A 23,168-nucleotide genomic window follows, 5' to 3' on the forward strand; every position below is an offset into this window, starting at 1 on the left:
ACATTTCCTTCTCGCGATTTCTGTTGTTGTCTTTCCCTTGTGGTGTAGAAACCTCTTGATCTTCGCTCTCTCTTTCCCATCTTCATTACCTTACATTGGTCGGGATAGAGCTCTAATAGCCATTTGTCTAATCTGGTGTTCGTCGAAGTCTTCCTATAATTTTGAGCAGTTCTCCCCCTTTTTTTACATTCCATTTTACTTCGGTGCCAACTGCCAGCAGTTATTTTTATGGCCTCACTCCCTCGGGCAGGTCATTCCGGTAAATTAAAATTAAATTCCGGTTGCCCGAAACGCTGCGCGTACTAGTGGCTTTGCAAGAATGTAAATACTGTACTATCCAATGTATTCTCACAAACCCAATGTACCTTCTTGTATATATATAAACAAATAAATAAATAAATAAATAAATAAATAAATAAATTAGGAACAGTAGTGGTGCGAGGACCCAACCTTTGGGGAAACCCACTTGTCACATCCCTCCAGCTCCACATCTCTTCTCCAAATGTGACCCTTTGTTTTCTGTCCTTCAGGTATTCCCTAACCAGTTCAGAGTTTGCCAAGTCATCCCAGCATGATTCTCCATCTTCTACTCCACCTTTTCATGAGCGGCAGCGTCAAAACATTTTTGGCAGTGACGGAAGATAGCAAAACCAGCGTTCGATTCATTGTCGCATTTTGGTAAAACTTTTCACAGAACTCGATTAAGCTTGTCAAGCATGATTTTTACCCTTCAGATCAATATTACCTTTCTTTTACAAATGTGATCGCTGCCAGGTGCGCCATTATTCTCAACCTGATTACTTTATCAAGCACTTGACACGGAATCCGTGGCTGTGACAGCGGTCGACGAATTTGTGCCTCGTTTAAGATTGGGACGATATTTTCCCTTTTCCGTATGTTGACCAGACCACACACTAGAAGGTGAAGAGACGACGACGTTTCGGTCCGTCCTGGACCATTCTCAAGTCTAGTGTGTGGTCCTGAACCATTTTCAAGTCTAGTGTATGGTCCTGGACCATTCTCAAGTCTAGTGTGTGGTCCTGGACCATTCTCAAGTCTAGTGTGTGGTCCTGGACCATTCACAAGTCTAGTGTGTGGTCCTGGACCATTTTCAAGTCTAGTGTATGGTCCTGGACCATTCTCAAGTCTAGTGTGTGGTCTGGTCAACATACTTCAGCCACGTTATTGTGACTCATCGCCTCCCTTTTCCGTACATCTGGAAAATTTATCTTTTGTATTTTATTGATAATTTTGGTTACCAGATGACAGAGTAGTTATGTTGCTTGCTTCAGCAGCCACGGTGATATTGAGTCTTATGGCTTTGTCGCACTGTGTTAGTGTCGATACCTAAATGTGTCGATGCTCGAAGTGTCTATACTTATTGCTGCAACATTCACCGTTTATCATGCGCCGACTCTACAGTTCCTCTTTGGTGTGGTAAAAGAGCAGTCAGCGAGAGGGCTTCAGGGCGCGGCTGGTACACTAACAGGGTGACACAGGTGAACGAGGTGGTGACTTGGTACTCACAACAATCACAGAGGCAATGTAAATCATTGTTTAAGTGTCAGACTTGTGATCAATCGGAATATGCTAAGAGAAGTGGTAGATGCAGGCGCCAAACATTTTTTTTTTTTTTTCTTTTAAAGAGCTGAAACTCAGCGTCCCGAAAAATCCAACTAGGTGAGTACACGGTTAGAGCAGTGAGTACGCGGTTAGAGCAGTGAGTACACGGTTAGAGCAGTGAGTACACGGTTAGAGCAGTGAGTACGCGGTTAGAGCAGTGAGTACGCGGTTAGAGCAGTGAGTACGCGGTTAGAGCAGTGAGTACGCGGTTAGAGCAGTGAGTACGCGGTTAGAGCAGTGAGTACGCGGTTAGAGCAGTGAGTACACGGTTAGAACAGTGAGTACACGGTTAGAGCAGTGAGTACACGGTTAGAGCAGTGAGTACACGGTTAGAGCAGTGAGTACACGGTTAGAGCAGTGAGTACACGGTTAGAGCAGTGAGTACACGGTTAGAACAGCGAGTACACGGTTAGAGCAGTGAGTACACGGTTAGAGCAGTGAGTACACGGTTAGAGCAGTGAGTACACGGTTAGAGCAGTGAGTACACAGTTAGAGCAATGAGTACACGGTTAGAGCAGTGAGTACACGGTTAGAGCAGTGAGTACACGGTTAGAGCAGTGAGTACACGGTTAGAGCAGTGAGTACACGGTTAGAGCAGTGTGAAGCACAAGCCCACCGACACCCTTGTTCAGTGTGACGTGTCACTGCCCAGACGTCTTAATCAGCGGGGGTTTCTGCACTTATTCCTACGGCCACATAATAAGTCTCCTTCCACCAGCCTAACAGACAGATCAGCTCTGCATTCTTGAAGTAGTTTATTGTTCCTAATTTGTCGAAGTCTTCCTCATTCTGGTCCTCACGAGTCTTCGCTACCGCTCTCATTGTTGCCCACAGACACACACAAAGCTGCTCAACTCTGTCATATATAACTGAAAACCCCAGAAGGATTCGAACCCAGGCAACCAGGAGCATTATGCACCATGGCGTACCTGGTACTTTAACCACTCGACCACCGTGACTGTACAAAAGTCATTGATAGCCGAGGTTATATCCCCAACGACCCGACAGCATTCGGTGGTAGGCTTGGGCATAGATATTTCATCAAGTCGGGGGCCACGTGAGCAACATAAATGCGAACAAGCTTGAATGGTCCCCAAGCCAATATGCAACTGAAAACTCCCCACACCTAGCATAAATCGGTACCTGGGAGTTAGACAGCTGCTACGCGCTGCTTCCTATGGGTGTGTAACAAAAAGGAGGCCTGGTCGAGGACCGGGCCGCGGGGAGGCTAAGCCCCGAAATAATTTCAAGATAACCTCAAGATAACCCCACGTACGCCATAGTACATAGTGCTCCTGGCTGTCTGGGCTCGAATCCTTCGGGGGTGTGGAGTTTTCAGTTGCATATCGGCTTGGGGACCATTCAAGCTTGTTCGCATATATATATATATATATATATATATATATATATATATATATATATATATATATATATATATATATGTATATATATATATATATATATATATATATATATATATATATATATATATATATATATATATATATATATGTACTACCTTATAATACCGATAATTGAGCAAGTGGTCAACTCCTGACAGAAAGAGAACTAACCAGAGCCGTGGACGGTACGAGGCACGACCAGGAGTAATGTACGTGTCGAGACGGGTTGTACACCCCCCCCCCCCCGCCCCCCCCCCCCCCCCACACACACACACTCAACGCCCGTAGTTAGTAGTGAGGGTCAGGAAACACCTAACAAGTTACAGGTTGTGGGAGAGGGGGGAGGAGAGAGAGAGAGAGAGCAAGGTATTAGCATACACCCTTAATAATAACTAATTATCCGCTTGTTGGTGGTCGTTATGCAATCTAGTAATTACGTCACCAGGATAGCTGCCTGTAATTGTTTTATTGTGAAGCACATCCTCTCCCTGTGTCGCGGGGGAGAGGACGGACCGGCGCCCAATTTGTAGTCAAGTGTGTAGAATGAAATGATCGCGGATGCTGCCAAGCAGAGGGGCGGGGGGGGGGCGGCGCACCTGTTCAACACCTGTGGAGGTCGCACGCAGCTCCACACAGCCTCGTCTAGCTCGTGGTTCATACAGTAGCCTTGACGTGACTCATAGCCTTGACGAGTCGTCAAGCCGACTCATAGCCGATGAGTTGATGAGTTAGTGGGGGGAATACTATTACGACTCCTCGTCCACGAACTGAGGGAGAGAGAGAGGCCGCCACGCGCAACAATCCCCACACTTTAACGAGGCTGCAGCTGTGACTGGGAGCAATTATAGAGCCAGAGCCCCTCCGAGCTGCCATAACTGGCAGTTCCTGCACCAGGATGTGTGGGAGAGTGAGGGATGGTCGAGCAACGCAGCAGACACACTATCTGGACAACTGATAACGTTATACTCTCTCCCTTTCCGCTCTGGACAACTGATAACGTTATACTCTCTCCCTTTCCGCTTGTGTGAGTGTGACGAATAATACGCAAGTTCTCCCCCTAATGTGTGACGAGTGTTGGTGGTCTTCGTCCCCTGGTGTGAGTGTGGTATATCACCCATCCCTGTGTGTGTGTGATTGTATTTAGCTAAGATCTGAGCCACGTAGTTGTGTACGCGGGTTGGCGTAACAGCTGCCAATTAAGCCCCGTCATGCCGTCATGCTGTGAGCTAATGCCATGCCTGTCAGTCCTCCTGTTGGGCGTCACATAGTCGTTTGAGGTTGTTCATATGGCCTTTGTCACCAGTGTGTCCTCGAGCTGTCTGTTGACTGGTGCGCTCATGAAGCTCTTTCGGATGTTTCTGTCAACTGGGGAAGTGGGGGAGGGGGGTAGGAGGGGAGGAGGGGGAGGGGGCGTTTGCACCAACAACCGGGGAGAAGGGGGTCATCAACAGGGGGAGGGAGAAGGGGGTCATCAACAGGAGTGAGAGAGGGGGGGGGTCATCAACAGGAGTGAGAGAGGGGGTCATCAACAGGAGGGGGAGAGGGGGTCATCAACAGGAGTGAGAGAGGGGGTCATCAACAGGAGTGGGAGAGGGGGTCATCAACAGGAGTGAGAGAGGGGGTCATCAACAGGAGTGAGAGAGGGGGGGTCATCAACAGGAGTGAGAGAGGGGTTCATCAACAGGAGTGAGAGAGGGGGTCATCAACTGGAGTGAGAGAGGGGGTCATCAACAGGAGTGAGAGAGTGGGTCATCAACAGGAGTGAGAGAGGGGGGTCATCAACAGGAGTGAGAGAGGGGGGTCATCAACAGGAGTGAGAGAGGGGGTCATCAACAGGAGTGAGAGAGGGGGTCATCAACAGGAGTGGGAGAGGGCGATATCAAAACAGTTAAGTTGGAGAGTGAGAGAGAGACAGAGAGCGAGAGTGACAAGGAGAGAAAGAGACAGGTAGAAAGAGACAGACAGACAGATAGACAGAAAAAATTAGTAGTTAGTAACAGTTGATTGACAGTTGATAGGCGGGCCCAAAAGAGCAGAGCTCATCCCCCGCAAGTACAACTAGATAAATACAACTAAGTGAATAAAGACAGACAGACAGACATGACAAAAAAGCTACTGCTCTCACCTCCACAAACACGAGTCAGACGGAAACTAATATAATCACGTGTCATGTGTATAATAAAGTTAACTACCCAGAAAATTTCACTTAGAGAGTTATCAATAAAAAGGCTCGTAAACTGTGGCTACATTACACATACACCGCATAATGGAACGAAATTATAGCGTGCGTGAACGGACTGGCAGCCCCCAACACGCCCATTTTCACGAACACACCCGGATGCAGACGAATAGAATTACGCAAATAATTACGCTCTATAATACGGTATGTGTGATTGTATAAATTCCCGTCTGCTGCGCACGTGTATTCGGGACTAGTGTTTTTATTAAGTTTGTCAGGCAGGAGAGTCCGAGTGAGGGTGCGGGGGGCGGGGAGAAGACGGACTGGCTAAGGGCAACAAGTGGGGTCCCGCAAGGTCCCGCAAGGTCCTCCACTAGAACCAATACTCTTCCCCCCCCCCCCCATTTATGTCAACAACCTTAACAACAACCGTAGAATCAGACATGACAATACTTGCGGATGATGAACTGTTGACGAGAAAAGTCGGGAGAGATGAAGAAAGTAAAATAACCCAGATTTGACATGAAACAATGTTTTTTTTATATCAATACCAGCAAGCGTATGGTAACGAAGATGGGAATAGAAGATGGAGGCATCAGAACGACACGTAGTTCAGGGAACCATCGCCTTGACATCACACAAGGCACGATCGAGGTAGACCTAAGACTATTTCAGCCTTAGGTCTTGCCACAGAGGCACATACACATACGATAACGGCAGAAGTGAGATCAGTCGTACTGTCTCCAGCGCCACTCTGGAGCACCCACGTCAAACAGCGCACAATGAAACTATAGAAAGTTCAGGTGTTTCCACTGAGGCTCGAACCTCAGTCAGTTACGTGACCAGCCCGTCCTCTAAACAAAGACCCAAAGTTCATTCCATCCACCCGCCAAACCCCCTGTTTATGAATGAAAAACGGTTTACACACAACCCGTCCTCGACTCAAGTCCATTACATCCAGCGGTCGCCCCCACAGACGCATTCATAAATTTTAACTTGCTGTTCATTCAAAACAAGAATTTTCTCAAATATAAATTAATATTATAATATATTAGCATATTGTGCATATATAGGCATAGGTTAGGTTAGGTTAGGTGTTTAGGTTCGGTTGGCGATTATTTGCATTTGTAGTACGTGGGTGAAGCATTTATAGCGTTGTGGTTCGAACAAAACTCGTCAGTGAAGCACTTGTTGCGGAAGTGTTCGAACGAAATCAGTTGTGAGTCGTGTGTAAACCGCTTTTCATTCATAAACAGGGGGTTTGGCGGGTGGATGGAATCACTTTTGGATCTTTGTTTGGAGGACGGGCTGTTACACACGACTCACAACTGATGACGTTCGAACACTTCCGGAACAAGTGCTTTGCTGACCATAACGCTGTAAATGCTTCGCCCACGTACTACAAATACAAATAATCGCCAACAGAACCTGAACACCTAACCTAACTTATGCCTATATATGCACAATATGCTAATATATTATAATATTAATATATATTTGAGAAAATTTTTGTTTTGAATGAACAGCATGTGAAAATGTATGAATGCGTCTGTGGGGTCGACCGCTGGATGTAATGGACCTGGTCTGATGACGGGCTGACGTGACCTGGGGTGCTAAGGCAGGCTGGAGGAGTTCAACCTATTGTCGTTAAAAGAAAGAAGAGACATGATAGGGGCATAACAAATACTAAAGGGTGGAAAAAACAGGAGAAACTATTTACAGTGAATATCAGTAACTCGTGAGGACGTGAGTGGAAGCTTAAGACACTCGTAATACATAGATCTATAAGAAGGTATTTGTTTAGCTTGAAGTGAAGGAATTCATAAAGCAGGTTGTAGAAGTCTATTACATTCATAATTTCTAAAGGAGATGCGATAGATTAAGTGTGCAACGGGAGTCATTGTATTAGAGTTGAGATCACCGGCGGCTGTACAAACCTTCTTCACCTCCTAGAGTTGAAGTTCAATGCAGAAGGAACAAGTAGTTGAGTAGTAATAGTAACTCACATGGAAATAAATTTGTACAAAATTTATTCACTAATCAATAAGTATATATATATATATATATATATATATATATATATATATATATATATATATATATATATATATATATATATATATATATATTCAAATTCAAGAAGTTATTATTGATAGAACTGTTGCGCATTTGTAATTGACTAAATCTGCAGATAATTCCCGAGCATCATTAATTTATTAAATAAAATGGTAATATTAAAAGCCTAACGTTAATCATTATATGCAACCCATCCTCGTACATATGTTAACATATTGACGTAAAATACAATTAGATACTAGAATTTAGTACTATTCAGTTCGGAAAACATCAAGCTAAAAAACAAACTCATATAGTCCTAGGCCTTGAATAACAAATATATGTACTATATTAGGTCTCATATAGCGTGTATTAGGCCTAGGAAGGTTAGATTAGTTTATATTTTCTTAGCAAAAAAAAAAATACAAAACCTTGACCGGTTTGTCCAAATTCAATAGTACCGATTTCTACTATCTAATTGTCCATTACGTCAATATATGTACTATGGTGCTCATCGTTACTACAAGTACTCCCTAAACACGAGGATGGACTGTTATATTAATGATAAACAGAGTAACTGAACAAGCGGAGACCCAGTCATCATGAAAGTAAGTGGAATCAATTGAAAAATAATTTATCATTCGCTAACATTATTTGAGCATTAATAAATTATATAATAAGACGTAATAAATTAATTAAAAACAGGAAGTCGGAAAGACTCACAACCGCTTGAAAGATAACCAGGTTATTATAAAATAAAATTCATATAGACACAGCAACATGCTAGACGAGTTTCACTCTGTAAACTTAATAGTGGAGTTAACAAAAATAAAAAAAATTCTCATTCAACTCTCCCCTCCTCTCTTTCACTCTCACTCACTCTCGTGCAAAATGCTTCTAGTTAAGAAAAGAAAATCCCCTGTAGAATTCCAAGTTTCAGTAGCAGGAGGCGTCCCATGTGGTCGGCCCGAGGCGGGAGATGGGTGGGATCCCAACCCAGGGCGGGATCCCAGCCCAGGGCGGGAGCCCAACCCAGGGCGGGATCCCAACCCAGGGCGGGATCCCAACCCAGGGCGGGATCCCAGCCCACCCACACCTCTCGTTCAGCTACTCTCAAGCAGACGAGGAGTCACAATAACGTGGCTGAAGTATGTTGACCAGGCCACACATTAGAAGGTGAAGGGACGACGATGTTTCATTCCGTCTTGGACCATTCTCAAGTCGATGAGAATGGTCCAGGACAGACTGACAGATCTGTCCAGGACAGATCGACTTAAGAATGGTCCAGGACAGACCGAAACGTCGTCGTCTATTCACCTTCTAGTGTGTGGTCTGGTCAATCAGCTACTCTCAATTCTATTTCCTTGGGGAAAAAGTTCACCCAATCAACCGTTTCCTCTCAGCCACCTCGTCACTAGCAAGAGACACGTGGCTGTCGATGCCCCCCACATCTCTGCTCGCCTAGAGAATATCTATACACTATATTTTATATATTCTGACATGTGGATGACTGAGTGATAGCAATGACACGTGTATGACAGCCTTCAGTTATCGTTATCGTTGTTGTAGTGTGAGTAGTTTAGCTGTCATTTGCGCATTCCTCGACAATCATTTGTATATTTAGCGTGGGAGCTATAGAGGTGCTCAGGGTTAGAAGTCTGGACAACTACTGGCCACTTAGCGTGGGAGGTGTGGATTGGTGCCCGAAGCAGTCACCTATACTGGACACCTACTGGCGTGGGAGGAGTGGCGTGGGAGGCGCTCAAGGCTGGATGCTCACACTTATCATCTGGACTGTGATATAGACGCAGATATACAGTCAAGGGGATAGCTGACACATATTTTATTAACATAAGTACAGTAAGAAATCCTTCTAATTGATGGATATTATAAGCAGCGCAATATATTATTTTTAAAACAGTTAGACTCTAACACTATATTTCTTACACGATCTAAGTGTTAGATCTACCAGACGAATAGATCAATGAATGAGTTAATATGTATAGGAAGCACTAGAAAATGTGGAGAGTTCTGTCGAGATGATGAGATGGGTGATGTTTGCTACCCCCCACATGGAGGGGTGATGTTTGCTACCCCCCACATGGAGGGGTGATGTTTGCTACCCCCCACATGGAGGGGTGATGTTTGCTACCCCCGACATGGAGGGGTGATGTTTGCTACCCCCGACATGGAGGGGTGATGTTTGCTACCCCCCACATGGAGGGGTGATGTTTGCTACCCCCGACATGGAGGGGTGATGTTTGCTACCCCCCACATGGAGGGGTGATGTTTGCTACCCCCGACATGGAGGGGTGATGTTTGCTACCCCCGACATGGAGGGGTGATGTTTGCTACCCCCCACATGGAGGGGTGATGTTTGCTACCCCCCACATATGGAGGGGTGATGTTTGCTACCCCCCACATGGAGGGGTGATGTTTGCTACCCCCCACATAAGGAGGGGTGATGTTTGCTACCCCCCACATGGAGGGGTGATGTTTGCTACCCCCCACATATGGAGGGGTGATGTTTGCTACCCCCCACATGGAGGGGTGATGTTTGCTACCCCCCACATGGAGGGGTGATGTTTGCTACCCCCGACATGGAGGGGTGATGTTTGCTACCCCCGACATGGAGGGGTGATGTTTGCTACCCCCCACATGGAGGGGTGATGTTTGCTACCCCCTACATGGAGGGGTGATGTTTGCTACCCCCCACATGGAGGGGTGATGTTTGCTACCCCCCACATATGGAGGGGTGATGTTTGCTACCCCCCACATGGAGGGGTGATGTTTGCTACCCCCCACATATGGAGGGGTGATGTTTGCTACCCCCCACATGGAGGGGTGATGTTTGCTACCCCCCACATATGGAGGGGTGATGTTTGCTACCCCCCACATGGAGGGGTGATGTTTGCTACCCCCCACATGGAGGGGTGATGTTTGCTACCCCCCACATGGAGGGGTGATGTTTGCTACCCCCCACATGGAGGGGTGATGTTTGCTACCCCCCACATGGAGGGGTGATGTTTGCTACCCCCCACATGGAGGGGTGATGTTTGCTACCCCCCATATGGAGGGGTGATGTTTGCTACCCCCTATATGGAGGGGTGATGTTTGCTATCCCCACATATGGAGGGGTGATGTTTGCTACCCCCACATGGAGGGGTGATGTTTGCTACCCCCACATAGAGGGGTGATGTTTGCTACCCCCCACATGGAGGGGTGATGTTTGCTACCCCCCACATGGAGGGGTGATGTTTGCTACCCCCCATATGGAGGGGTGATGTTTGCTACCCCCTACATGGAGGGGTGATGTTTGCACCCCCCCCCCCTCACATGGAGAGGTGATGTTTGCTACCCCCACACATGGAGGTGTGATGTTTGCTACCCCCCACATGGAGGGGTGAGGTTTGCACCCCTCCCCCTCACATGGAGGGGTGATGTTTGCTACCCCCCACATGGAGGGGTGATGTTTGTTACCCCTCACATGGAGGGGTGATGTTTGCTACCCCCTCACATGGAGAGGTGATGTTTGCACCCCCCTCACATGGAGGGGTGATGTTTGCTACCCCCCCACATGGAGGGGTGATGTTTGCTACCCCTCACATTGAGGGGTGATGTTTGCTACCCGCCCCCCCCCCCCCGATGGAGGGGTGATGTTTGCACCCCCCACATGAAGGGAGATGTTTCCACCCCCCACATGGAGGGAGATGTCTCCACCCCCACATGAAGGGAGATGTCTCCACCCCCACATGAAGGGAGATGTCTCCACACCCCACATGAAGGGAGATGTCTCCACCTCCCCACATGAAGGGAGATGTCTCCACCTCCCCACATGAAGGGAGATGTCTCCACCTCCCCACATGAAGGGAGATGTCTCCACCTCCCCACATGAAGGGAGATGTCTCCACCTCCCCACATGAAGGGAGATTTCTCCATCCTCCCACATGATGGGAGATGTCTCCACCTCCCCACATGAAGGGAGATTTCTCCACCCCCACATGAAGGGAGACGTCTCCACCCCCACATGGAGAGAGAGATGTCTCCACCTCCCCACATGAAGGGAGATGTCTCCACCTCCCCACATGAAGGGAGATTTCTCCACCCCCACATGAAGGGAGACGTCTCCACCCCCACATGGAGAGAGAGATGTCTCCACCTCCCCACATGAAGGGAGATGTCTCCACCTACCCACATGGAGGGAGATGTCTCCACCCCCACATGGAGAGAGAGATGTCTCCACCTCCCCACATGAAGGGAGATGTCTCCACCTCCCCACATGAAGGGAGATGTCTCCACCCCCACATGAAGGGAGATGTCTCCACCCCCACATGGAGAGAGAGATGTCTCCACCTCCCCACATGAAGGGAGATGTCTCCACCCCATCCACAAGAAGAACGACGTAGTGTTCTCCCTGTAATTACAGTTCATCTTCGGAACAATAACAGCCTGGACGTCGTTCCTGTATTTCCGAGACAATTGTGACGAGCTTGGCCGCTGTACCCAGCAAGCTTTACATCTTTTGCCATCTTTAAAAGCTTTACAACTTCTATTTAACTCTAGGCGTAAAAAAAGATAAATGCACAGAACCTCTTTTCTTTGTTTCCTTCGACTTCGAACAGTTAACATAGAAGAGTCGGAATATTTTGTGATACAGTATTGACTTATATTTGGTCGCTGTGAGGCACTTGACGCCTTGATTAAGATGGGAATTTTTATTCTCAGTGCTGAGGATCTTGTGTTGGGTGGAACCCGCCTCTATAGTTACTTTGTTGACCACGACGCCTCTATAGTTACTTTGTTGACCACGACGCCTCTATAGTTACTTTGTTGACCACGGCGCCTCTATAGTTACTTTGTTGACCACGACGCCTCTATAGTTACTTTGTTGACCACGACGCCTCTATAGTTACTTTGTTGACTACGACGCCTCTATAGTTACTTTGTTGACCACGACGCCTCTATAGTTACTTTGTTGACTACGACGCCTCTATAGTTACTTTGTTGACTACGACGCCTCTATAGTTACTTTGTTGACCACGACGCCTCTATAGTTACTTTGTTGACCACGACGCCTCTTTAGTTACTTTGTTGAGCACGACGCCTCTATAGTTACTTTGTTGACCACGACGCCTCTATAGTTACTTTGTTGACCACGACGCCTCTATAGTTACTTTGTTGACTACGACGCCTCTATAGTTACTTTGTTGACTACGACGCCTCTATAGTTACTTTGTTGACCACGACGCCTCTAGTTACTTTGTTGTCCACGACGCCTCTATAGTTACTTTGTTGACCACGACGCCTCTAGTTACTTTGTTGACCACGACGCCTCTATAGTTACTATGTTGACCACGACGCCTCTAGTTACTTTGTTGAGCACGACGCCTCTATAGTTACTTTGTTGACTACGACGCCTCTATAGTTACTTTGATGACCACGACGCCTCTATAGTTACTTTGTTGACCACGACGCCTCTATTGTTACTTTGTTGACCACGACGCCTCTATAGTTACTTTGTTGACCACGACGCCTCTAGTTACTTTGTTGAGCACGACGCCTCTATAGTTACTTTGTTGACCACGACGCCTCTATAGTTACTTTGTTGACCACGACGCCTCTATAGTTACTTTGTTGACCACGACGCCTCTATAGTTACTTTGTTGACCACGACGCCTCTATAGTTACTTTGTTGACCACGACGCCTCTATAGTTACCTTGTTGTCCACGACGCCTCTATAGTTACTTTGTTGAGCACGACGCCTCTATAGTTACTTTGTTGACCACGACGCCTCTATAGTTACTTTGTTGACCACGACGCCTCTATAGTTACTTTGTTGACCACGACGCCTCTATAGTTACTTTGTTGACCACGACGCCTCTATAGTTACTTTGTTGACCACGACGCCTCTATAGTTACTTTGTTGAGCACGACGCCTCTATAGTTACTTTGTTGACTACGACGCCTCTAGTTACTTTGTTGTCCACGACGCCTCTATAGTTACTTTGTTGACCACGACGCCTCTATAGTTACTTTGTTGAGCACGACGCCTCTATAGTTACTTTGTTGACTACGACGCCTCTAGTTACTTTGTTGTCCACGACGCCTCTATAGTTACTTTGTTGTCCACGACGCCCTCAGTAATATTGACCATTGACCACGACGCCATCAGTAATATTGACCACTGACCACGACGCCATCAGTAATATTGACCATTGACCACGACGCCATCAGTAATGTTGACCATTGACCAAGACGCCAGCAGTAATATTGACCACTGACCACGACGCCCTCAGTAATATTGACCATTGACCACGACGCCATCAGTAATATTGACCATTGACCAAGACGCCATCAGTAATATTGACCATTGACCACGACGCCATCAGTAATATTGACCATTGACCAAGACGCCCTCAGTAATATTGACCATTAACCACGACGCCATCAGTAATATTGACCATTGACCACGACGCCATCAGTAATATTGATCATTGACCACGACGCCATCAGTAATATTGACCATTGACCAAGACGCCTACAGTAATATTGACCATTGACCACGACGCCATCAGTAATATTGACCATTGACCACGACGCCCTCAGTAATATTGACCATTGACCACGACGCCATCAGTAATATTGACCATTGACCACGACGCCCACAGTAATATTGATCATTGACCACGACGCCATCAGTAATATTGACCATTGACCAAGACGCCCACAGTAATATTGACCATTGACCACGACGCCATCAGTAATATTGACCATTAACCACGACGCCATCAGTAATATTGACCATTGACCACGACGCCCTCAGTAATATTGACCATTAACCACGACGCCATCAGTAATATTGACCATTGACCACGACGCCCTCAGTAATATTGACTATTGACCTCGGTATCCCTAAGGAAACACTCCACAGACAGGTAATGTAGTGAGACAATAAGTCAGTAGTCACAGAGACGTCATGATATCAAGTACCTTTAACCCCTGTAAACCACTAATGACGTCAGATAACCGCTAACCGCGCTTATTTCTACTCTTAATGGTCGCCATATACGCTACACCCCGACCGCAGCTGCCCGCTTCACTCTGACCGCAGCTGACCGCAGGTGACTACAGCTGACCGCTTGCATCAATAATATTATCTCCAGCATCAATACTATCTCTAGCATTAATACTGTCCCCTAGCATCAATACTATCCATAGCATCAATACTATCCATAGCATCAATACTATCCATAGCATCAATACTATCTCTAGCATCAATACTATCTCTAGCATCAATACTCTCCCTTAGCATCAATACTATCTCTAGCATCAATACTATCCATAGCATCAATACTATCCATAGCATCAATACTATCCATAGCATCAATACTATCCTTAGCACCAATACTATCTCTAGCATCAATACTCTCCCTTAGCATCAATATTATCCATAGCATCAATACTATTTCTAGCATCAATACTATCCATAGCATCAATACTATTTCTAGCATCAATACTATTTCTAGCATCAATACTATCCATAGCATCAATACTATCCCAAGCAGTAATACTATTTCAAGCATCATAAATATTATATCCAGGATCATTAATACCATTCCCAGTATCATTAATACTATCACCAGAAGCAATGCTACTCTCAGCGTCATCAATGCTATCGCAAGAATCATCAACAATATCCACAGCATCATCAAGACTATTCTCAGCATCAACACTATCCCAAAGATCAATACTATCCTCAGTATAAATATCCCTAGCAGCAATACTTTTCAAAGCATCATAAATACTATATACAGCATCATCAATGCCGTCCTCAGTATTATCAGTAATATCACCAGAATCAATACTATTCCCAACATCAATACCATCCCAGCATTATCATCAATTCAGTACCCAGCATTATTAACAATGTCCTCGGCGTCATCAACTCATCAATATTATTACCATAGCGTCATAGCATCAATAGTATTCCCAGCATCAATACTATACCCCAGCATCATCAATACTATTTCCAGTATCAGTAGTATCGCCACCATCATTAATGTTATACACAACATCATCAATGCTATACCCTGCATCATCAAAGCTATCCACAGCATTATAACACTTTTTCCAGCATCAATACTATCCCCAACATCAATAATATCCCCAACATCAATAATATCCCCAACATCAATACTATTCCAAATCTGCAATACTAACCCCAGCATCATCAATACTGTTCCCAGCCAAATCAGTTCTATCCCCAACATCAATGCTGTTCCCAGAATCATCAATACTGTGCTAACCTCCGTAACTAATAATGAACCCCAACATCAATAATGACCCCCCCAACATCACCAATAATGACCCATCACTCTAATGACCCCAACATCGCTAATATGACTCATCACCTAAGAATGACCACATTGCTGTTCATAACATCAACACTACTGGTGATCATCACCTAACATCATCAACAGTCATTAACACAACTCGTCAAATAACATCATCGACACCCCCAGAAGTAACCCCCCCCCCCATATCAATATTGACCATACAAGCGTGGCCAATATCGACCACATATTCACTAAACATGAGGTATATCGACCACATCTTCACCAAACATGAGGTATATCGACCACATATTCACCAAACATGCTCAGATAAGTACCTGAAGAAATACATCACATACTGTACGCGATCAATATACACCGTCGAGATTAGTGTGACGTCCATATATGACGTCTATCCCGCTTCTCTGAATACATACACGGAGTGTACTTAAGTCTTATACAGTGTGCTGAAGTAAAGTATACTTTCTGGTCAGTCAGTAAGGTAATGTATCCCTGGTAACCTGGTAGTGGGAGAGGGGAGTGTATAAATAGCCTAAATTACTCTCTCCCTTTGAGATGTCTTTTATTCATCTCAATAAACGTACTTGAACTTGAACCCTGCTGCGGTGTACAGGTGTTGAGCTCTTCCTAACACCTGGTGACATCGTAGTGGACCTGGTCAAGGCTACGCTGCAGGGAGGTGATGTGCCTGATATTCTAGCAGAATTACACGAGATATTCGTGTAATTTTTCTAAACGAGTTAGAAAACCATTAAGTGTAATGAAACATACTTTTCTAGTGGGTCCTCTGTAGCTGCTAGTAGTCTGCACTCTGGTCAAACAAAGCCTTGAGAATTCACAATTTTATGTTTCGTAAAGCATTAAGCTGCTGTTAATAATCAAAAATAAATAAAACGGTGAATGCTGTTCTGGGCCAGACCGGGGAGCCGGTCGGCCGAGCGGGCAGCACGCTGGACTTGTGATCCTGTGGTCCTGGGTTCGATCCCAGGCGCCGGCGAGAAACAATGGGCAGAGTTTCTTTCACCCTATGCCCCTGTTACTTAGCAGTAAAAATAGGTACCTGGGTGTTAGTCAGCTGTCACGGGCTGCTTCCTGGGGGGTGGAGGCCTGGTCAGGGACCGAGCCGCGGGGACACTAAAAAAAGGCCCCGAAATCATCTCAAGATAACCAGATGGTATGTAGAACACCGATGTGGGGCTCCATTTGAGATGAATCAGAAATTTGATCTTCAAGACCAGGCCGGGAAGAACAAATTTCGATGGTTAATAAGTTAATTGGTGAGATGTTGGCCAGACCAAACACTAGAAGGTGAAGGGACGACGACGTTTCGGTCCGTCCTGGACCATTCTCACAATCGATTTGAAAATGGTCCAGGACGGACCGAAACGTTGTCGTCCCTTCACCTTCAAGTGTGTGGTCTGGTCAACATACTTCAGCCACGTTATTGTGACTCATCGCCTGCTTAATTGGTGAGAATTTAGGTCCAAAGCCAAGCATTTAGTTGTTGAACTGGTGTAGCAACTAAAGTTACTGATGCGGTGAAAATAACGGTTGACTCCTAACCCCGGGGGCCAAGGTCTCCCGACTCGACGCCTCTCCACATTCTGCGAAAGTCAAATCCAAGGGGAAAATGGTCTGTGGCCTAAGAGAATCACATGGGGGGCATTTCCAAATTATGAACAATTTTTAGTTTGTTTCTCATCTCCTGGAAAGAAAATGATCTTCGCCAGCGTCTCTCAACATATTGGTTTGGAGAACGCAGTCTCCTCCACCGAGTGAAGGACTTGAGTCAGAGCAACGCCCCTTACTCAAGCATCTCACAAGACACTCGAAAAACGCCCCCCTCACAGGTAAACAATAGGTAATAGGTTCTCGGGAATAACTTACTCATCGTGTGAGACATGAGGAACATTGCTCACCCATATACTCGACGGTCCGAAAACAACGCTTGAACTAATTGCGTAATTATTTATTTGGTTTGTCATATTGTAAATTCAGCTCAAGAAATCGATTTGAAGAGAACGGCTATTCCTCTGCCATAATAATAATATTAATATTAATAATAAAAATAATATTAATAATAAAAATATTATTGTTATTATTAATATTATTATTAATAATAATAGTAATAATAAACATATTAATTATAATATTAATAATACAAATAATAATAATAATATTAATAATAATACTACTACTACTAATAATAATAATATTAATAATGATAATATTAATAATAATAGGAAAACATATAACTATTTTCGCACCGGGCAGACGCTGTAGTTATTGATGGCGAGCTCAAAATAATAATTTTAATAATTTAAACATCAAATCATTATTATTGATAATAATTAGCAGCATCTGTATTGTAACACCTGTGCTGTAATAATGACTCCAGAATCTCCCGTCGTTAACGAGGATAACACGCCAACCACACTGGGAGAAACCATCAGTGGGAGAAGCCATTAGAGGATCATGACTCAAGAGGATCATCTGAAACCTTGAAACAACGTAGATTCCAGAAAGCCACTCTCGTGGACGCCGAATGTTTGCTTAACTCTCCGTTAAGGTGAATGAGGCAAAAGCTTACACCTCCTCCAGAGGCTTCATCATTAACCTCTGCTCCTTCAGAGGCATCCCAAGAAGCTCTTCCTCCAGAGGCTCCTACCTCAAAGGCTCTTCATCCAGAGGCTCCTACCTCAAAGGCTCTTCCTCCAGAGGCTCCTACCTCAAAGGCTCTTCCTCCAGAGGCTCCTACCTCAAAGGCAATTCCTCCAGAGGCTCCTACCTCAAAGCCTCTTCCTCCAGAGGCTCCTACCTCAAAGGCTCTTCCTCCAGAGGCTCCTACCTCAAAGGCTCTTCCTCCAGAGGCTCCTACCTCAAAGGCTCTTCCTCCAGAGGCTCCTACCTCAAAGGCTCTTCCTCCAGAGGTTCCTACCTCAAAGGCTCAACCTCCAGAAACTCCTTTTGAAATTCCGCCTCCAGAGACTCCTTCAAAGGCTCCTGTAGAGCCTCCTCCTCCTCCTGGATCCTGTCTTCAGCTGGAGGCTCCCCCAGCTGAAGACAGGATCCGCCTCCAATCAGGAGCAGAAGCCTCGTGAACCTCTTCAGGCACACGCTTGGGTCAACACCTTCAACTGACATCAGAATTGTGACGTATAAAGTATTTATGAATATGTGTTTGAGTTCCCATACTGAGGTGAGACAAGGAACTTCACCAGCAGTGACAGTACTATCTGCTTTGTTCCTGGCGGAGGGCAGTGTCACCTGTTGTGTTCCTGGCGGAGGGCAGTGTCACCTGTTGTGTTCCTGGCGGAGGGCAGTGTCACCTGTTGTGTTCCTGGCGGAGGGCAGTGTCACCTGTTGTGTTCCTGGCGGAGGGCAGTGTCACCTGTTGTGTTCCTGGCGGAGGGCAGTGTCACCTATTGTGTTCCTGGCGGAGGGCAGTGTCACCTGTTGTTTCTCTGAACAACAGTGTTCCACATACCGAACTCAGCTACCTGTTGAATGAGTAACCCAGTTGTACCAGACGAGGGGGCTAGTCCTTTGTACCGTGTACTAGACGGTGCCAGGACCACCTGTAGGGTCCCAGACGGTGCCAATACCTCCTGTGGGGTCCCAGACAGTGCCAGTACCACCTGTGGGGTCCCAGACGGTGCCAGTACCACCTGTGGGGTCCCAGACGGTGTCGGTACCACCTGTGGGGTCCCAGACGGTGCCAGTACCACCTGTGGGGTCCCAGACGGTGCCAGTACCACCTACGGAGTGCCAGACGGACACTAGAGCCACCTGCTATGAACCTAAACCAGCACTAGCTGCTGTTTACCCTGTGCAAGAGGGCGCCAGGCTGGTGTTCACCTAGGGGGCGCCTGACTCACCTGGGGCGTAGTAGGGGAGGGCAGGGGGCAGGGCTGTCATGAAGGCAGGCGGCCTGCTGGGGGCGTCGGAGGTGGAGGGCACGGAGAAGGCTGTGGGGTGGCCGCCGTTGTCAGGGATCAGCATCTGGTGAGACTTGACGCGGCAGGAAGCACGGCGCAGGCGAGCCCTCACTGGCAGGTGTTGTTGAGGCAGGTGAGGACAGAGAAATTTTGGGAGGTGAGGGCCCACAGCGGCTGTGTCGCTCCCACAGCGGCTGTGTCACTCCCGCAGCGGCTGTGTCACTCCCGCAGCCACTACACGCAGCTCTTTAACACAGGACTGAGACCAAAAGTATGGGTCAGTCTGCTAGGTCAGTTCCGCGTCTCAGAGCATCTGGGCCAGCAACTCTGTGGACAACATCACTCCGCGGACTTGGTATATCACGCTCGCCACACGTATGCCGGCTAGGGGACGCACGAACAAGGCACGCACACGAGCGCAGTGGCACCGTACGCACCTGCGACTAACTAGTGACTACACCTGCGCTCATTCGAAAAATATACACTGACTACCTAACCTGACTACCTCCGCCACCTGCTGTTCTTAAGGCACATCGAACTACGATACAGCAAGAGGACACTCGACCTTACTAGCCTCGATAGGCAGGTAGAACAGAAGCTTTGCTCTCATTGGCTACATGGACGAGTCGCCACCCATGCTTCCGCGAGGGGTAATTGGTCGAGGAGGAGAAATGGGCGGAGTTATGAATACGGAGCGGAAGCCACTGGCAGGGGGCGGGGCTTCACCTGGCGGGAAATGAACGAACTTCAACTCGGGCGGCGGCGGCTTGTCACAGCCAGTATGTCACCACCATTGTCACGCCCCCTGGGTCCTGCCGTCACCCCCCCCCTCCCCTGGTGTACTGTGTCCCACCATCACCCCTCCCCCGGTGTGTTGTGTCCCACCATCACCCCTCCCCCGGTGTGTTGTGTCCCACCATCACCCCTCCCCCGGTGTGTTGTGTCCCACCATCACCCCTCCCCCGGTGTGTTGTGTCCCACCATCACCCCTCCCCCATTGTGTTGTGTCCCACCATCACCCCTCCCCCAGTGTGTTGTGTCCCACCATCACCCCTCCCCCAGTGTGTTGTGTCCCACCATCACCCCTCCCCCAGTGTTGTGACCCACCATCACCCCTCCCCCGATGTGTTGTGTCCCACCATCACCCCTCCCCCGGTGTACTGTGTCCCACCATCACCCCTCCCCCAGTGTGTTGTGTCCCACCATCACCCCTCCCCCGATGTGTTGTGTCCCACCATCACCCCTCCCCCGATGTGTTGTGTCCCACCATCACCCCTCCCCCAGTGTGTTGTGTCCCACCATCACCCCTCCCCCGGTGTACTGTGTCCCACCATCACCCCTCCCCCGGTGTACTGTGTCTCACCATCACCCCTCCCCCAGTGTGTTGTGTCCCACCATCACCCCTCCCCCGGTGTACTGTGTCCCACCATCACCCCTCCCCCAGTGTTGTGACCCACCGTCACCCCTCCCCCGGTGTACTGTGTCCCACCATCACCCCTCCCCCAGTGTGTTGTGTCCCACCATCACCCCTCCCCCGGTGTGTTGTGTCCCACCATCACCCCTCCCCCAGTGTGTTGTGTCCCACCATCACCCCTCCCCTTGTGTGATGTGTCCCACCATCACCCCTCCCCCGGTGTGTTGTGTCCCACCATCACCCCTCCCCCAGTGTGTTGTGTCCCACCATCACCCCTCCCCCAGTGTTGTGTCCCACCATCACCCCTCTCCCAGTGTGTTGTGTCCCACCATCACCCCTCCCCTGGTGTACTGTGTCCCACCATCACCCCTCCCCTGGTGTGTTGTGTCCCACCATCACCCCTCCCTCGGTGTGTTGTGTCCCACCATCACCCCTCCCCCGATGTGTTGTATCCCACCATCACCCCTCCCCCAGTGTGTTGTGTCCCACCATCACCCCTCCCCTGGTGTGTTGTGTCCCACCATCACCCCTCCCCTGGTGTGTTGTGTCCCACCATCACCCCTCCCCTTGTGTGTTGTGTCCCACCATCACCCCTCCCCCAGTGTTGTGTCCCACCATCACCCCTCCCCCAGTGTGTTGTGTCCCACCATCACCCCTCCCCCAGTGTGTTGTGTCTCACCATAACCCCTCCCCCGATGTGTTGTGTCCCACCGTCACTCCTCCCCCAGTGTGTTGTGTCCCACCATCACCCCTCCCCCGGTGTGTTGTGTCCCACCATCACCCCTCCCCCAGTGTGTTGTGTCTCACCATCACCCCTCCCCCAGTGTGTTGTGTCCCACCATCACCCCTCCCCCGGTGTGTTGTGTCCCACCATCACCCCTCCCCCAGTGTGTTGTGTCTCACCATCACCCCTCCCCCAGTGTGTTGTGTCCCACCATCACCCCTCCCCCAGTGTGTTGTGTCCCACCATCACCCCTCCCCCAGTGTGTTGTGTCCCACCATCACCCCTCTCCCAGTGTGTTGTGTCCCACCATCATCCCTCCCCCAGTGTGTTGTGTCCCACCATCACCCCTCCCCCAGTGTGTTGTGTCCCACCATCACCCCTCCCCCAGTGTGTTGTGTCCCACCATCACCCCTTCCCTGGTGTACTGTGTCCCACCATCACCCCTCCCCCGGTGTGTTGTGTCCCACTATCACCCCTCCCCCGGTGTGTTGTGTCCCACCATCACCCCTACCCCAGTGTGTTGTGTCCCACCATCATCCCTCCCCCAGTGTGTTGTGTCCCACCATCACCCCTCCCCCAGTGTGTTGTGTCCCACCATCACCCCTCCCCTGGTGTACTGTGTCCCACCATCACCCCTCCCCCAGTGTGTTGTGTCCCACCATCACCCCTCTCCCAGTGTGTTGTGTCCCACCATCATCCCTCCCCCAGTGTGTTGTGTCCCACCATCACCCCTCCCCCAGTGTGTTGTGTCCCACCATCACCCCTCCCCCAGTGTGTTGTGTCCCACCATCACCCCTCTCCCAGTGTGTTGTGTCCCACCATCATCCCTCCCCCAGTGTGTTGTGTCCCACCATCACCCCTCCCCCAGTGTGTTGTGTCCCACCATCACCATCAACATGATAATGGTCCAGGACGGACCGAAACGTGGTCGTCTCCTCATCGTCTGGTGTGTGGCTCATCATATCTTCACCCCTATTATTGTGACTCGTCGTGTACGTATAATATATGTATATGTGTATTTGTATACTTCAGCAGCAGGCGTTTTCTTAAGCATATATGGTATGTTATATATGTTAAATATGACGTTATTGCTGACGTTGTTGATCTTATAACATAACCTCTCTATGCTTCTAACTATTTTCTTACTCTCTGGATAAGGAAGAACAATCAAGTTACCGGAATTCATGGTACAGGAACTTTAGTAATTATTGAAGGGTTTATTTTTCTATAACGTTCTGTTCCACTCTGGAACACCTTCTGGTAAAGAATGAATATACAAGATTGATTGATGAAGATTAAGCCACCCAAGAGGTGGCACGGGCATGAATAACCCGTAATGAATATACAATGTTGTTTCAGATTTAGCTGCTCAGGACGAAGTGTCCATGTAGCACGGGCTATGGTGAGCCCGTAATAATGATTGTATGAATATACAAGAGTGTATACATGTGTATTTATCTTAAATATACATGTAAAA

General features: G+C 47.9%; 1 protein-coding gene across 3 annotated transcripts in view; it reads right to left on the reverse strand.

Moving 5' to 3' along the window:
* LOC123762582 (uncharacterized) overlaps positions 1-20,103 on the reverse strand; it is a 39,174-nt gene extending 19,071 nt beyond the window's left edge. Inside the window, exon 1 of one of the 3 annotated variants that reach the window (XM_045749177.2) lies at positions 19,494-20,103. In XM_045749177.2, the coding sequence (XP_045605133.1) occupies positions 19,494-19,617 (124 nt within the window). In that variant the 5' untranslated portion in view covers positions 19,618-20,103. Of the gene's footprint in view, positions 1-5,756; positions 6,054-19,493 lie in introns of those variants that run through there. The other 2 variants (XM_045749168.2, XM_069299961.1) reach the window with 2 other exon arrangements.
* Positions 20,104-23,168: the final 3,065 nt, after the last annotated feature.

This window comes from Procambarus clarkii, chromosome 5, assembly GCF_040958095.1.
Source record: "Procambarus clarkii isolate CNS0578487 chromosome 5, FALCON_Pclarkii_2.0, whole genome shotgun sequence".
NCBI classification, from domain to species: Eukaryota; Metazoa; Arthropoda; class Malacostraca; order Decapoda; family Cambaridae; genus Procambarus; species Procambarus clarkii.